Source organism: Pelophylax lessonae, assembly GCF_965119305.1.
Source record: "Pelophylax lessonae genome assembly, chromosome: 13".
Taxonomy (NCBI): Eukaryota; Metazoa; Chordata; class Amphibia; order Anura; family Ranidae; genus Pelophylax; species Pelophylax lessonae.
Window position 1 is genome coordinate 149,842,678 of NC_138780.1, and position 17,936 is coordinate 149,860,613.

A 17,936-nucleotide genomic window follows, 5' to 3' on the forward strand; every position below is an offset into this window, starting at 1 on the left:
CATTACTGAAGTGAGCACTATTTCTCTCTAAAGTTTGTACATGTGCGCTCTTCCTTCCCCGTCGCAGTAGCACTGAACTCAGCATCTGCAGAGACAAGGGAATCCGTGAGCATGCTCAGGTCCCGAAGGAGGGAAAATGCTTGTTCCATTGATGCGGAGATTGTGCTCAATATATGGGGTGTCCCAAATCACAAGCAGGGTGGTATTCGTTTTTCAGCCAGGCTGTGGGTAATGATATACTTATAGTCTCATGATGGATAAGAACAACTGGGATATCATTTTAATTAAACCCCAGTTTTAAAGCTAACAGTGTTTTTCAAAGTACTAGGGCCCTGTGACCGCATAGTGCATTTTATTATTGTACTTTTGATGACATGCTAAGCTTGCTACACATTTTGTAGCACATTTTCTGGTGAGTGTTCATGTCATGAGGTAGTGGCTAGAGTCTGATCCAAAAAAGCGAAGAGATTTCCAGTCACAACTTACCAACCAGCCAGCGATCAACCGAATTAAACTGTCTAACAGTATTCGTTAAAAACAAGGGTTTGGTTGCACATATTTGCAAATACATGCATAAGCCGCAGGCCCCGGCAAGGCACCCTGTGATCTGCAGTCCCTAACTCTACAATTTAAAGAGTCTCTACAATGAGAGCACATGCATATAATGGGATAGATGGAGGACAGGTGACTAGAGGGAGCCCACCGCTCCTTTAAGGCACAGGGGTCACACTGAACACCCAGCACATCGCACAATGGCGGCAAAGGTGTCAGTGCGTTGCCTGGCTCAATATAGATGGCTAGAGTCTGGCAACAATGTGAGTCTTTGGTAGAAGAATTATAATACAAATGTTTTTTGGACTATACAGGACGTTTTTGCAATTTATCGGCGCTTTATACACTTTTATGCATAATTTACACTTTTGGATTGACTTCATTTATGTGGATTTTTGCACTTTATATGTTACGAATTGTTGCACTCTGATTATGTGGTGCTGCAGGGGATTATCTTTATAGTGCATTTTATTACAAAGGTGAATTTAGCCTTTAAATACACCTACACTTTGACATTTTGAGGAACAGAAAAATAGTAATTTATTGCAGCAAAACTCAAGAGCATGAAAGATTCCCTGATATTACTGGAAAAAAAAAATAACCTGAAGAAGAAAATTTGCATCTCATGTTAGAAAAAAAAAGTGTTTTGTGAAATAACTTTCCCTATAAATGCAATAAGGTGTTAAATTGTACAGATAAATGTCAAATTGTTCTTTCCAAACTGATAAGGATTTTATTTTTGCGCATAAAGATTTTTAAGAGTTGCTTGTATGTGAGGACGTTTTAAGATCTCTCAGCTCATCTTTTTTTTTCATTAAAAAAAACAAGATGAACCTAGCCTTTAGAGCATGGGTGTCCAACCTTTTGGCTTCTCTGGGCCACATTGAGTGTAGAGAAATTTTCTCGGGCCGCATATAAAATATATACTATTAGTTAAGGTATATAAGTAATAAAACGCCGCCACGCCCTTCCCGTGCTGCCGTGACCCCCCCCCCCCCCAGGACTAATTTAACACAACTAGTGGATGATACCATCAGAGGATGCCTCTGTGGCCATGCCCCCGAATCGACTTTCTTCCTCCCCAGCAAAAAAATAAAAAATTGTCAGGGGGCAGTGGGCCGCATTGCCTGTGGTTCTGGGCCGAATGTGGCCCCCGGGCCGCAGGTTGGACATGTCAGCTTTAGAGGGAACCTGAAATGTGGAATATGTGTCCGAAAAGCAAGCAGAGGATATAGGGATAGTCACCGGTATTGCATTCAGCTATTGTGTTCCCCATTACGGATTTATATTTTGTTCTGCACTGTGTATCTGTGTGGAGTTCACCATCTTGGCAGAGGAACAGGGCTTTACTACCTGAGACCTGATCTCATGACTGATGGAAACATTTTCTGACAGCAGCAGTAGAGCTTCATAAATCATTGAGCCATAGAATGAAGCAGAGGCACGGAGGTCCTTGCATTGCAGGGCTTCAAGTACAGCTTTCTCCCCAACAAGAAAATCAGCGAGAGACTAGCAGACAGAGCCAGCAGTGCCGTAGATGATCTCACCCAGCAGACCTAATGGCATGAGGATCAAGGAAGGCACAGGATTGCATGAGCACAGGAACTGAACTGCTGTATTTTAGGAGGAATTCTAGACATATGTAAATCTTTCCGGATACTGCTTGTGCACAATTCTAGGTATTCCCTGTAACATAGCAAATCTTCACTTTTGAGTTCAGGTTTGTATATGCAGCAAATAACAATTTCCACATTGTTCTTTGCCTTATGTTCATGAACCTTGGTTGTTTTTATTTGAGAGATTTTCAGGCATGGTTGATAGCAGGTTTATTACAAAGATTTAATGACTTTCCCCACTGCTGACATGTCTCTACAGACATTTCCAGTCCCCAAAGACAATGTTATTTCTCTGTAGCAGGACATGGTCATAGGTTGGAGCATTAGGATTTGCAAACCAGCTGAGCTTTTCTGTATATGTGTGCTGTTGTGAATAAATCGAAAAATAGTTTAGATTGCAGTGCTCTTTTTTAAATTAAACACGTTCTGATAGAAGTACAAAGACTGCCATTACTGATCTCCTTTTGAAAATGTTTTCTGCCGGAAAGCTATATTTTAACCTCCCATAACCAACAACTGTTTCACATGTTAATGCATCCTCAAGGTTGTTAAATCAACAAAGTAGATGAAAGCAAACCTGTGCTTTGCCTATGTAGAACAAAGCAAAGCAACAAGTGTGCGGTAAAGTATATCCAAACCCAAGAATACACTCTTCTATAGTACAGCTTACCAGGCCTTGTATGTGGTGGTTGCATTTTTTTTCTTATATTCTTTTTCTGTTCTTTTTTTACTTTCACCTGGTGATCCTTAAAGGAGTTTTAAAGTCAGGAAGGTTTTTTATTCTAATGCATTCTATGCATTAGGATAAAAAGCATTCTGTGTGTAGCAGCCTCCCAGCACCCCTAATGCTTACCTGTGCCCCCTCTCTGTCCAGCGATGTCCAGGAGTCCTCCCCCCTGATTGGCTGAGATACAGCCACGGTGCCATTGGCTCCCACGGCTGTCTATTAAAGTCAGTGAGCCAATCAGGAGAGGGAGGGGGAAACTATAGCTCCTTGTCTGAATGGACACACGGAGCTGCAGCTCGGCTCGGGTGCCCCTGTAGCAAGCTGCTTGCTGTGGGGGCACCTAATAGGAAGGGGCCAGGAGCAGGAACGAGGGACCCGAGAAGAGGAGGATCCAGGCTGCTCTGTGCAAAACCAGCTGCAGAGAGGATGTAAGTATAAGGGCCCTTTCACATGCTATCCATTTTCATCCGATCTCCCCATAGAGGAGAGCGGGACTCTGACAGGTCTTTCTCTGCACAGTGAACAGAGACAAACCTGTCATCCATCTGCTCAGCGGGGATCAACGGAGCGATCCCTGCTGAGCTAGCAGAGTCCGCCGAGCAGGTCCACCCCGTGAGAAAGGAGTCTAACATATTTTTTGGGGCGTTTTTTTTTGTTTGTTTTTTTGTTTTTTAAACGAGGCTTTACATTTACTTTAAAGAGGAGCTCCAGTCTGTAAAAAAATATGTACAAAACAAATGCTGTAGCTGCTGACTTGTAATATAAGGACACTTACCGGTCTGGGGATCCCGCAATGACGGCACCCCAAACTGATTTGTCAATCGGCTTTGGGTGCAGGCACTGGCATTGTAAGTAAGAGAAACCAGCATCCTTCTGGCATCACAGACTATTGCACATGTGCAAGTAGCACTGCGCTTTCTGAATGGTCCCGCCATCTTCTGGGACCTTTGTGTGTCCTAGAAGGCAGCAGGGGGGAAGGAGGAGGGGCCGGAAATGTTGTAGAATGGTGATCCTACCCAGAAGTGGGTGCAGGTAACCCGCTCCTCCCCAAAAAGAGCCAAATGTGGAAGTGGAGGGGGAGTGCGAACAAGCGGCGCTTCCCCTTTTGGGTGGAACTCCACTTTAAGCAGGCTGTACATTATGCAATTTTTTTTCCTTCAACCATGGTTTGAAGTAAAGAAAGTCACTCAATTCCCCCATCAACACAGCCACTGTTGGTAGGGGAATACCTCCCGCTGTGCTGTTGTATTTTGACAGCTGGAAGTTTTTTCGCTGTCAGAATAAGATGATTACTGCTCCAGGCTATAGCTGGTAGTAATAATCGTATGAAAATAACTTGACAGGCTGGTTGTACTGAAGCTTTTCTATAGAGAGATCGACTTGTACTACAAGCCTGCCCATAGACAGATCAAAATTTGGCTGGTTTCTGCTCAACTAGTTGAATTTCGATTAGTCTATTGCTGCCTTATTGCACACTTCCTGTTCTAGGGTGACATCACTAAAGCTGGGACCGACTGAATTTAGATCAGTGTGTGGCCGTCTCTGCTCAACAGAAGTCAATTGTTTGAATTACTTCTGTTGAAGGGACATGGAGAACCATTCTTGATCTGCAGCTACTGATCAGTGTATGTTTCTTTTTCTTACGTGTGCTTGGTATAACACTGTCACATGGTGGTGGGGGAGAGAGTCCTCGGCTTTGTGTGAACCCCAAATGCTTGTACTATCTTATCTGCATATTTGTTACAGGTCAGTGACCTGAAGTATTGTAGACAGTGTCAACATGACAACCAGGCAATTAACATTTTCAGAAGAAGGCAGGCATTGGCATGTTCCTTTGTTTCTCTCATGACAGGTGTCTTTTAAACCCAAGGGTAGAGCAAAAAGCAAGCAATCCCCCCCCCCCCCCCCATATCCCTCTGTAGGGAGAAACTTGGCAAAAACAATCCAGCCCAGAGTCTTTTACACTGGCGGCCTGTAAAGGATTTCCATTGACATCACTGCTACCTTGTACTCCAGATATCTCCAGGCCTATAATTCCCATTGTAGAACTGGCCCATGGTGGGGGGGGGGGGGGTTTTGGTTTGGGAGAGGGAGTGAAGGTTGAGGAGCTTTTGCACTGCATTTACATTTCAGCTTGAGCAATTGCGATTAGCTATCAACAGGCTTTTTTTTAGAACATTAAGAAATAGGAAAATATGTGAAAAAGGACCATTCATATGTAATATTTCATAATTCCCTGAAGAAAACGTGGTTTTATTAATTTACTTTCTTTACCATGGTAATAAAAGAATGTACAAAAGCTTTATACCCTTAAGCGAAGACCAGCGACATCAGTGAAGTTAAATGGTGACAACAACAGATAACAGCCCTTGTTAATCTTTTTATGGAAGCACCTCCCCAGATCTCATCCGCCCAATGTGTCTTCTGGTGCAATAGGTTGATGAGACAGATAATGTAATCGGTTTCATAAAAATGGAATTGCATTCCTGCTTAACCTACTATCCTGAGCATGTTTGAGTATCAGCATATTGGCTAGTTAATCATTATTAGTGTATGCAGCTCTGCCCAGTCTCACCACTGTGTAGAGCACTGCATACTTTTCCCTGCTATACCTGGGAGCTGCTTCATGCAAGATTTCAGTTTACTTAGTCTATTTTGTGTTCGCGCATTTTCTTACAAGTGCAGGCAGGTACTTTGCAATCCAGTTTAGAGAATCGATAAACACAGAGCAGTCTTTTATCATAACGGGATTAGGAACTACACCAAAACAGAACAGGCTTAACACAGTTGAAGTCTTGGCCTTTCTGCCTTCATTCTCTATGTTGGCCGTTACAGTTACAACCCAGTCTAGCCGGTTTTTGTTGCATTCTTTTCCAGCCTGACGGACAACAGTGAACGACATTTGTAAGTATTTGTGATACTGACAATAGAAGTCACTGTGCAGAGTTATCGGGTATGTTTTAAAGAAAATCTGAAATAATTTTTAGAGTTTTTAACTTTTTATATACAGTTTAATGCAGATGTAAAACTTGGATTTGAATAGCATAGGAAAGGATTGGAGCCAATCGCTTAAGCAAGCCATAGATAATTTTACATTTTCCCTTTCATTCATCGACGGACACAATGCTCCATAAATCATAACTAGTGGGTTATACTGCCGCCTCCAGGAGTAGGACTAGGCAGAACAAAAAACACCTGGCTATGCCCATGGGCCATCCTCAGCTTGTATATAAACCCCCCATCTGCTCTAGGCAATCAGGTTTAATGTGTCTAGTCAGGAGAAAGGACCTAGGCTCCGGGCTGGAATAGCTGGTCCTAGCAAGTTTCTCCTTCCTTACATCTTTTTTGTTTTCTCTCGGGAGATCTACAATTAACTGCCAGGCTGGGCGACGGGCTGGATAATCTAGATCCAGTGGTCACCCAGCCAGCAAGCGCGTGCTGACCGCAGCTATGCACTAGGTCGGCCGCGACATAGCCTCAGAGACAGAGACTGGCCCGCGAGTTAAACGTCACCCATGGTCTCATGCGACTGGGCCTGTCGGTCCCTTGGCCAACAGCTCCCCTTCTTCAGTAGAGAGAGTTCTGTCTTGAGCGTTACCTGCACCATGGAAGGGTAAGTACAGTCCCCCCTCTCCCCTTTTGGTGATTTTTCTTTGGGGTGGACGCGGGTAACCTCCAGTGACGGTCAGACCTGCCTGCCCCTCCCCCCACCCTTAAATCCCTAACTGAGTTGGGCTTCCCCCACTCCCATTCCCCCCTGTCTTGACCAGGAGTCTGGTGGGGGTCCCAGGGCAGAAAATGCAGCAGAGACCCCTAAGGTCTACCCCGCTATCCCCACTCTGTAAGGGTTCTGGGATAGAGTGTGTCCTGCCCTGGTAGTCTGGAGGGGTCCCAGTGTATGAGACCCCTAGGTGCATGCCCTGCTGTTTGCAGTGTGGGTATAGTGCAGGAGGGTCCCAGTGCAGAGACCAATGCAGAGTGGACAGCAGAGTCTCCCCTAAACGTGTGTCCTAACCTTCAGGGGGGTTCCCCTTGCAGAGGATGCAGCCTTGCAGAGGGTGCAGGAAACATCCTGGCAACATGCTTCAGTTTTTAGTTGGCGGCCATGTTTTTGGAGCCAGATGATGTCACGGGGGTCTTTTTCACCTTAGTCTGGGAGATGCTGGAAACAACTGAAGGCTTGTGGGGATGCCGAAGCTCCTCCTCTTCCTCCTTAGTTTCCTTTTCTTGTGCCCGGGACATATGAACAGGGATCGCGCCCATGATAATGCTGGGTTCGAATTCTCAGTGCTCCTCCTGGTCGGTAGGGGGAGTCTTTGGGGGTCCCTGCTATCTCTTTCTCTGCTGATGGGTACCATGAGCCTTGAGGGGATTCTCTAGTGGTGCCAAAAGCACTGTACTGCAACGTCTTCCTTTCCTTATGGAGCCTCAGGGTCACATCTCCCCCACTGACCCCCCCCCCCACCCATGGAGGTGGCAGGTCCCTCTGAACCCCAGCTTCCCATGGTTGTACTGACAACGGCCCTGCAGTCTTTAGTGTCCCAGGTTGAAGTGGCGAGTGGGCAAAGGCCCAGGAGAAAGTGTCCCCCGCCTTTCCCTGCTCAGTTTGTCTCATCTGATTCTGAGCCTGATGCCGCCATAGATGTGGACCGTCCAGGCGGATTTAATATCACACTCCCTGATCCATCCTATAGTGAGGATGATTCCTCCATGGTCGCTGCAGCCGGTAGATGCACTTATCACTGCAGTGTATGAGACTTTAAAAATGGAGGCTGCGGCTGATGTAGCCACGGATGTAGCTGTGTCGTTTGGTACTTAACCTTTCTTCAACAGGGCGTTGATCAGAAGTTGGCTTTGAGTACCATCAAGGGCTAGGTGTCTGCCTTGGCAATCTTCTTTCAGTGACTCCATAGCCACGCACACTTTAGTTCGTACCTTCATTCAGGGGGTTCGACATGTGGCTCCACCTGTTCGGTCTCTTTTTCCGTCATGGGATTTACATTTAGTACTTTCGGTTCTCCAGAAACCTTTGAAATTATTCGCAAGATTCCCTTGCCTACATTATCCCGGAAGGTGACATTCTAGGTGGCTATTACCTCGGCCCGCAGGGTATCGGAATTGGCAGCATTATCCTATCGCAGTCCCTATTTAGTGATTCCTAGGGATAAAGTGGTTCTTCGTCCCCCGTCCATCGTTCCTGCCAAAGTTGTCTCTAACTTCCATTTGAATGAGGACATTATGTTCCTTCCTTGTGTCCCAAGCCAGATCATCCCAAGAAATTTGCCTTGCATACCTTGGATGTGGTTTGTGCAATTTGGGTGTATCTGGCAGCTACGGAGTCTTTTCAGAGGTAAGATTCGCTCTTTGTGGTTACGGACGGACCAAGAAAAGGGCTGGTCGCTTCTTCGGCTACCATCTCCAGATGGATCAGACAGACGGTGACTCAGGCCTTTTCCATTAAATTTCATGTTCCACCTTTCCCTGTCACGGTGCATTCTACTCGGGCGCTGAGACCTTTTTTTTGGGCCTTCCATCTTCGGGTTTCAATATTACAAGTTTGAAAGGCAGCCACTTGGACGTCCGTGCATACCTTTAGAAAATTCTATAAGGTAGATACTTTGGCATCTGTGGATGCTTTTTTTGGCCACAAAGTTTTGCAGGCTGCTGTTAAAGAGGGACTGTTTCCCTCTTGAGCGGTGTTTTTTCTTAAACCTTTATTTTTTCAGATGGGGCTCCTGTGACCCAGTTAAGGGCTCTTATGTTTAGTCTTGGGTTCTTTTCCCCACCCCTCATTTTGCTTTTGACACTGCTTTTGGACATCCCATTAGTTATGATTTATGGAGCACTGTGTCCGTCGATGAATGAAAAAGAAAAGGATTTTACGGTAAGTACAAAAATCCCATTTTCTCTAAGTTTTTTACGGACACAGCACCCACCCCTCTATGGAGTTCTGATACTTCTAATACTGCTTGCTACTAAACTGATTACCTAGAGCAGAGTGGGGGGTATATACCAGCTGAGGACGACCCATGGGCGTAGCCAGGTGTTTTTTGTTCTGCCTAGTCCTACTCCTGGAGGAGGCAATATAACCCACTAGTTATGATTTGTGGAGCGCTGGGTCAGTCGATGAACTCAGAGAAATGTATTTTACGGTTGCAGCTCTATTGTGTTCTGTCAGTGGGGAGCCTTTCTGACCGGCAGAACACGATGATTACTGCTAGCGGTTATAGCTGCTGACAGTAATCACATGTAAAAAAAAATCTGACAGGCTGGTTGTACAGCAGGGGTTCTAGTCCTCCCCTGCTTTACGAAAAGTGTCTTTAGATTTACAGTACAGTTTGTGTGTATAGAGCTTAGTTTTTGATGTCGAGAAGTATTAAAATTATTTGGGCTTACCACTGTTATGGATCCATCTATAGAGACTTTTCCTCAGGTACAGTACTGTCCTGGTAATAACCATTTTACCAGACACAGGAAGTGAGGGGAAATCTGCAGCACAAAAAAAAAACTCTGGTATATGCTCAACCTTCCCCTAGTGTACTAAAAACTATTTTCGTTTATATTTCTGTTGGAGATTTTTCTTTACTTCCTGTTTGGTGAAACCATTGTCACAGTAAGTAAGGGAAAATCTCTATAAAGGAGCCCCGTGTAGCTGTAAAATCCTTCCAGGTGTTATAATCCTTCCCAACTCTATCCAAAAACCTAAAGTGAAGGTTCATATTGTTAAATCCCAAATTTAAACTTTTGTAATAAATATAGAGATTTGTTGATTGACCGCTAGTGGGAGCACTCTGACTCCTCTCCATTCAATCTCCCTGCCTATTGACTTTTTAGTGAGTGCATACTATAGTTATTATTTTAAAGTAATTTTTAGTAATTTTTTTTTTGTGTTTTACCAGTTGACATTTCCAAACTTTAGTTAATATATTTAGTTAGGTTTATAATAAAGCTGCACGATTCTGGATAAAATAAGAATTGCAGCATTTTTTGCTTATAAAATATCATGATGCTCGGCATAACAGCATCTTTCACATAAAAAAAATAAATAAATTGGGCTAACTTCACATTTTTAGTTTTTCTATTTTTTTTTTTTTATTCATCGAAGTGTATTTTTCGCCAAAATTGCGTTTGAAAGACCGTTGTGCAAATACAGTGTGACATAAAATATTACAACGACCACCATTTTATTCTCCGGGATCTCTGCTAAAAAATACTGATTTTAACTTGTAAGCAACAAGTGTCAGAGAAAGGCCTGGTCTTTAAGTGGTTAAACTGCATTTGCAGACCAAAGTTCTTCCCTTTTGATCTCTAAAAGAACCAAATGATACAATGTTTCTTTTTACGTCTCAGCGCTAAGCAATGTTGTCATAAACCTTGCCGGCAGTTTTTTTTTTTTTTTCTTTGACAGCTGTGAGCAGAGAACTGCTTTGCAGTTGTTAAATTAATCATGGAAATGCTGGATTTAGATCGTGAGGGGGGGTTGAATCGAGATCACAATTTTTTTTAACAAATAATTATTCAGGTCTAGAATATAATTAGCCATGAGAGCAGCCATTTCTCAACCAGGGTTCCTCCAGACTTTACTAGGGGTTGCCGTGGTTGATTAGCCTCCCATCTGATAGCATCTGCATAATTCTGGGGTCTACACCATTTGGCAGTGTGTAAAGGTAGTAGTTTTCAACACCACTGTTGGGGTGCATTCTTCCCATTGACCACCAGTGTAAGAGGCATTTTTCCCATTGATCTCCAATAATATTGGCTTTAGCAGGGGTTTCCAAGACCTGAAAATTATTTCAAGGGTTCCTCTGGGTTAAAAGGGTTAATATCTTCCCTGGCTCGCCTTAGTAGCAATTTTCTTTTCTGCTGGGCCTCGCAAACCATTCAATACCTGGGAACCAGAATCCCTTCTAATCTTCACCTGATCTTCCAGCACAACTTCCAGCCTTTATTAAGCACCCTCTCCATGGACTTAGACAAGTGGAAAACTTTAGGGTTTTTTTGGTTCGGCAGATGCAAAGTCTTATAGATAAACATAATGCCACGTCTTCTATATCTTTTACAAGGGTTGTTAGTTAAGATACCTCAGGGTTTCTTTCGTAAGCTCTGGACAATCTTTATCAAATATGTTTGGCAAGACAAACCTTGTCATAAAAGGTTGCTTCTGCAACGACCAAAACCTAAACCTACTGTACGGCGGTTCACATGAATAGAGTGGTTGATTGGTGCAGACACTCCTCCCATAAACTATGGGTTTCCCTGGAACAGGAATCTATACCGGGCTCTTTAGCCGGCCTCCCATGGACTGGGATTTGCTACTCCTGATCCCCCCTCTCAACAACCTTTGATCGAGCCCACTTTATTAGAACTCCACAGATGTTACAGGATTGCCGGGGTATCCAGCTTACCCTCTCTGTTGACACCTATTATGGGTCATCCGGAATTTGTACTAGGTTTTTCTGACAAAGCCTTCCAAATTCAACTTGACCAGAACGTGGTTAGAGCTTCTACCTTTCTTGGCTCCCTGGGTGGACCCATCCATCAGTTTTTTATGATGCCCTTAATTCTTCTGTCTTGGGTAGATGGAAGATCTTGCAATTCTCATTTTCTTCGGTCCCTCCCAGACCATGCTAGTTTCCGCAGACAACCCACTTCATTTGAAGATCTTTGTCTGGGAGATCGCCCCTTTCGGAAATCTCTCTCCTACTCTTACGACATTCTACTTGTACTCACATCTCAATCTGACCCTCTGTATCTGAGCGAATGGGAAATATACCTTAACACTACGTTCTTGGAGGATCAAAATATCCGGACTCTTCTTTGTCCACAAGTCGTCTTTCTGCAGCAAATACCAGGAGATGACATTTAAAATCTTGTCGCGCTGGTACCAGACTCCAGCTAGCATCATTATTCACCGGACGCAGCCCATTGTGCTGGGGATGCGGTACTCAAATTGGCACTCTGCTTCACATCTTTTGGGACTGCCCAATAAACTACAGATTATTCACAACTTACTGATATTTCCCTTTTCAGTGATCCGGCAGCAGTGCTACTTAACCCCAGCAAGAGATACCGTAAATCCTTGCTGAAGCACCTTCTGAATACAGCCAGGGCCTGCATCCCCAGCAAATGGAAACAACAATCCCGATCTACTGTGCCGCAATGGTTTGCCAGGGTGAACGATATTCATTGAATGGAATATATGAAATCTGCCCTTAAGCACAAGATGGATGAACACAACACATGCTGGCTACACTGGGACATGTTTTTCGCTTTTCGGATGAATATTTGACTTACTCTTAAATTGAGCTTTTTCCCTCGAGGGGAACTTGATGTCTGGTACTGTCTACTCTGCCAAGGCACCTCATCCTCCCTCCTTTTATTCCATTTCCTTTGTATCCATTTCTAATCTTTCCTTCCATAAACCAAACAATGTTTCTTGATATGCTATGAAAGTTGGGTACAACTAGTGTGGGGAAGAGGCATGGGGTCCTTCATAATGATAACGCATATGCCCTTTTCCCCACCCCTTAAGGATTCAATACATACTAGTTAGTACTCGAGGGGGAGGGGTACCGCGCTTCAGAGAAGTAGCACAACTTATCTGTTCAAATGTTGTTGGGCACACTCCAAATGAGTGTTCAATGACTGTGATAGTGCTCAACCAAATGTATCTGTTATTTACAAATATATGTGTACTCATAAATATTAAATATACAGTAAATTAAATACTACAAATCAATCCTTCATCAAAATTCCTTCAAAATTATACATATAAAGTGCACCAGTGTCTAAGGAGTTGATATATGCATATAAATAAATAAATACTCCAACTCTTAAAAAACAATACATGTGAGTGAATGATAGTAAATAAACCTCATAAGGTGACAGTAAAGTGCTCAGTGCTTAAAAAACACAAGTGAGTGAACTTATTTCCAAGTCTTGGTATTCCATCCTTATAAAGTGCTTAGAGTGTCCGAAATAACAACCATAGATGTGATAATCTTCTTATTCAAGGTGTTAAACCTCCACCTAACACCGTGTAAAATTTTGGGGTGTTTCTTCTCGCTTATTCCCCCTAAGGGTGTGCTTCCTGCTCATCTCAATATATATGGTAATGCGCCTTTTTTTATACAGATATAATACTCCTCTCCTCTCTTTCCTTGTACTGCAATCAGGGATGATGGTCAGCCTGTATTATCTGGATCGGGGAACAACGTCCTCCAGGGGTCCCACGAATCTCGAAGTTAAAAGCTCACATAGTGCAATATTGCCATAATCAAACCGTTTTATCTAAATAAAATAAATGCACGTACAAAAAAATATGTTAAAATGCGCCTTTTGCTGCATACAGGTGATCGCGGTCCTCACTTCCGCATTCAAAACGTCACTTCCGGTAAACGGCCATTAGTTAGTGCCCTTTTCTTTTTTCCTTGTTATCTCAGTATGGCTTGTAATTTATGTCTCTGTAGAGGTTCTACTTCACAATGTAGGAATTATTTGCCGTAGAGGCTACTGCTTGAAGTTTATGGTCACTTCATATTGCTGTTATGGAACCTTATCTGTTTATTGATATCTATAAATTCCTAACTTTTGTTATATAGATTTCCATTAATAGATATCCTTGATTTTGGTTTGCAATGTCATGCTGTAATGTTTTGCTGCACACCTTTAAATAATAATTAAAAAAAATAAAGGGTTAATGTCTCTCTTGATAATTAATATATTTGCACTATAATGGGGTTGATTTACTAAAGGCAGACTTTACAAGGGAATTTTCCCCAATACGTAATGAATTAGGTGAAGCTCTGCCGACTTTCATTATCCAATCACGTGCAAGCAAAAATGCTGTGTTGATTTTTTACCTTGCATGTGATTGGGTACTTTGCAAAGTGTGGTTTCACCACATTCTCTAATCTCTGGGGAAAATTCCTTTGCAAATGCAACTTTCCTTGCAAAGTGAACAACCTACTTTTCTTTAGTAAATCACCCTCAATTGCTACTTTTATTTTCAATGAGTCATGTGACTCATTTGGTTTGCTTTGTGAAAAGGAACAGCACTACCACTGTGTAGCGCTGCAAAGTAAGGAGCAGAGTCTGAGAATGTAATGAGTAAGCATGGCTGCTATATAATTACAACCAATGTGCAGGAAAAAGTTTCTTAAAACAATAAAGTACATTGATAATAGTCTTGGAGTTAAGTTAGTCTCCTTTACATGTACTGTATATATAAAAATCCCTGAGAAAAGTATTAACTTAAACCAGCCTTGCTGAGTTTGCTCTTACTAGAGACAATTGGTTGGACAAATGCAGGTTAGCTGCCAGGAACCTGTTGACATTAGATCACATGATTTTGTTTTATTTTCTTCCTGTCTACACCTGGGAATAATTTGCTCGTTCTGCTCTGCTGTGTGTTCGCAATGTCACATTCTCTTGAATTGGTGCTTGCTTTCTCCCGATGACTCTCCTTTTCTTATGCACCTGCTGTATGCTTTCTTTCAGGAACAGCTGGAAAAAGCCACCACTGCATTGGACAGCGTGAAGCCGGAGATGATCCTGCATGATTGTCAGGGGAAGGTAACCGAGGTGGAGCTCTGGCTTCAAAGAGTAAACCTGTCATTAGCAGAGAGCAAACAAGAGCCAGATATGCGACATTGCTTAGAACAGAAGCTTGTAGACTTTCAGGTAAGGCGAACAGCGGACATTCAGTCTAACCCCTTCCACTCTATGCACAGCCCACTTGTCCTACCAGATGCAGAGTGTGCAATTTCACATGTATTAAAGTGTTTATTAACCAAAAAAAATTGGATCCTGCTCCTTTAAAGCATTTTATACAGTACAGTGCTTGTGCTCTGTAATTTTGCCCCCTGTAACACCTGATAAACCTGGCTGATCTTGCCAGTTTCTGCCCTCCACCCTGTAAACTGACTATGGTATATCATGGCTGCTGAGCATCGTAGTCAGTTTACCAGTTTACTTGCCTCCATCAGCCACTGCTAGCTGCAGCTCTTCTGTGTCTCTCTGCCGTCTTCCCCCCTTCCCTTAGTGTCAGCTCTGTGTCAGGGCCTGCCACCCCTCCCCCCCCTCCTACTGCTGTAATAACTAAGTAAAAATCATGCAATTCCCTGGCTTTCAAGGGAGTCCCTTAAGGAGTCCCTTAATTTGCAGGGATTACCTCTCACTTCCTGTTTTGGCTATGAGACAGGAAGTGAAGAAAAATCTCCGAAATCGGACACAGACGGAAAAAAAAAAAACTGACATGGAGTATGAGCCTCCCTTGCTTTATCCAAAATGAAAAAAAAACATTTTGCCTATAGCTCTACTTTAAACTTTTTTTTTGTTCTACATTTCTTCAGTTGCTTTATGGTTTCAGGCCTAGGCAAAAATTATGTCATGCATCCCAGGAAGTCTTCATTTACATTTTTTTTTTCTTTCATCTCGGGGACGGGAGGAGGGTCTTTCTCAGCTAAGCACATGAGCTAAGGACAGTCATCTACGAGGGACTGTTCCTCAGACTGACACCAACAATTGGGCATAAATACAGAACTATTTCACCCACTGACATCAACAATGGGGCATCATTCCTGCCAATATACCAACGATGGAGCATTATTCCATTCATATTTCCATTGACTGACACCAACGATGGGGTACTATTCCTCCCATTGACACCAACAATAGGGCATAATTCCTGCCACTGATACCAACAATGGTGTACTATTCCACCCACTGACACCAACAATGAGGTATTGTTTGCTCCCACATTATAATATTTTTGCTCCCATTGGTCACTGTCTGGCTCCCCAAGGCCTGAAGGACAGTAAACTGACCCTTTCTGTAGAAAAATTGGAGACCCTGTGCTACGTAAATCATCTGCCTTTAATCAAGATGGCCACAAGTAAAAATGCTAAGGGGTGTTTTTTCAAGGAATTTTTCAACAAAAAAAGCATTGAGACATGGTTGGGTGCGATTGTTGTACATATTAAAGATGAGTAAGTAATGTTATAGAAATGTGATGGCAGAAAAAGAAGACCAAGTGGTCTATTAAGTCTGTCTGTCTTTTCTTTTTTTTTTATGTTTTTGTATTTTTTTGTTAACTTTTTAAAGTATAGATCTATGTTTGTCCCATGAATGTTTGAAAGCACGTACTGTTGACTGACTCGCTACCTTTGCTGGAAGTTTATTCCGAGCATCAACTACCCTTTCAGTAAAGCAATACTTTCCAAGATTAGTTTTGATCCTTCCTACAGTTAGTTTGAGGTCATGTCTCCATGTTCTTTATTTTGGTTTCATATTGAAAATACTGCCCTCTTGAACTTTATTCAAGAGGGATGTATTTGAAAGTTTCAATTGTGTCTCCCCTTTCCCCCTTGCTCTTGATATGTTTTATCCCTCAGACCTGTCACCATTTTTGTTACACGTCTCTGGACTCATTCTATCTTGTCAGTTTGTGGTGCTCAGATACAGTTGAGGAGCACTTTATTAGCCCAGTTGCACATGTGGGGTTGGGAGTTTTAAAGAAGATTTGAGGTTTGCCAGGTTTGTATTTAATCTCTGCAGACCACCACTGTAGATTGGTCAGTCCACTTTCCTATTGTTCCAGGAGGAAGTACTGATATGTCCTCTAGAAACTGCTCTCTCACAGTTCTGTGATTGCACGTTTTTTCGGCGCAGTGGTTCACAGGCAAATACAACCACCAGAAGAAACCTCCATCTGTCTCAAAAAGAATGATATAAAATATATTTGGGTATAGTGTTGCCTAATGGAGTAATTGTCAGTCCTAGCGCTTAGAACTGAAAAATGGCCTAGTAATGAGGGGGGTGAGCCCAAGGACCCATCAAGTGTGTTGCAGTGAAAAGAGCATTCTAATAGGAGTAGAAAGCAGAGAGACAGGGAGATGGAACACATCTTTGTGCTGCTTATTTTTCCAATCTCGTGGACCTGTAAGTGAAAGTGTACCAGTAGTGGACACTCGTTTGCTGTAGTTGGTACCACATCCGAAATTAAAACTTGAAACTGAAAGGGAAAGAAAGACTTGAAAGTGCCAAACATAACCCCAGAACAAGGTCAGCACACATTCAATTTAACAATTCAAGAATTTTTATTTCACGTCAATATTAGTTACAAAAGCTCCATAAATTCAGGATGTATGAGCATGAAGTTTGAAAGAACGCTATTCCTGCCAAGTCCAATTAAAAATATACTGTATTTTGTCTCTATGTACACAAGTATTACAGCACAAGAGGGCAAAAATGCAGGAAAGACGCATTTTGCAGTCTGATTACTTCATCAGGAAGCCGAATAGATAAATTTGACACTGTGTGTATATATAGCGCTGCATCCAAAGAGGGAATTCCCAAAACCGCCTCTGAGAGGAGAGAACACACAGATATTTGTGGGTGGCTAAAAGGGAGCCCCTTTGTGGGCTGCCTGAAGCATTAACTTAGTCAATGCTACATGACCACAACAAATGGATGGGAATGTAAGCGCTCCCCAAAACAATAGCAGGTGTGCACAGGAGTCACAAATTATAAATTGTCTAATTTATTAAAACTGGTATAAATGCTGGTAAGCAGGATATGTCCAAGAAGTTAGGCAGTACCTGTGGTGGAGGTCAGGGAGGCAGGTGGAAACATCTCTCAAATCTCTCAGATGGTGGAGAAGCCCAGGGAGCGACCATACATGAGTGGTGGTAGAGAGGGAGATCCATGGCCTGGGGGTGGTGGGGAGAAGCACATCTCCCTGTGGAACGAGCCGGCTGCAGGACCGTAACAAGCCGGCGTCTCCTCGCCTCAGCTGTCTCGAGCGGTGCCGGCAGGTGACGGTCAGCTCACGGGAGTCCGTTCCAGGCTGCAAGGCAGATGGTGAAGGCAGCCCCACAGTACTTGATGTGTCACGCACCAACAGCGGATATAACCAGGAAATTAAGGGATGATGGTGGAATGAAGATTAAACGCCACAAGGGGGGGGGGGAGTGATGGAGATTACATGTTTCGGGACAAGCCCTTCGTCAGATCTACATGACCACATTCCAAAAAGTAGG

General features: G+C 43.1%; 1 protein-coding gene across 1 annotated transcript in view; it reads left to right on the forward strand.

Moving 5' to 3' along the window:
* SYNE2 (spectrin repeat containing nuclear envelope protein 2) overlaps positions 1-17,936 on the forward strand; it is a 550,589-nt gene that overhangs the window by 339,214 nt on the left and 193,439 nt on the right. Inside the window, exon 65 of the mRNA XM_082274971.1 lies at positions 14,395-14,577. Coding sequence (XP_082131097.1) covers positions 14,395-14,577 — 183 coding nt within the window. The remainder of the gene's footprint in view (positions 1-14,394; positions 14,578-17,936) is intronic.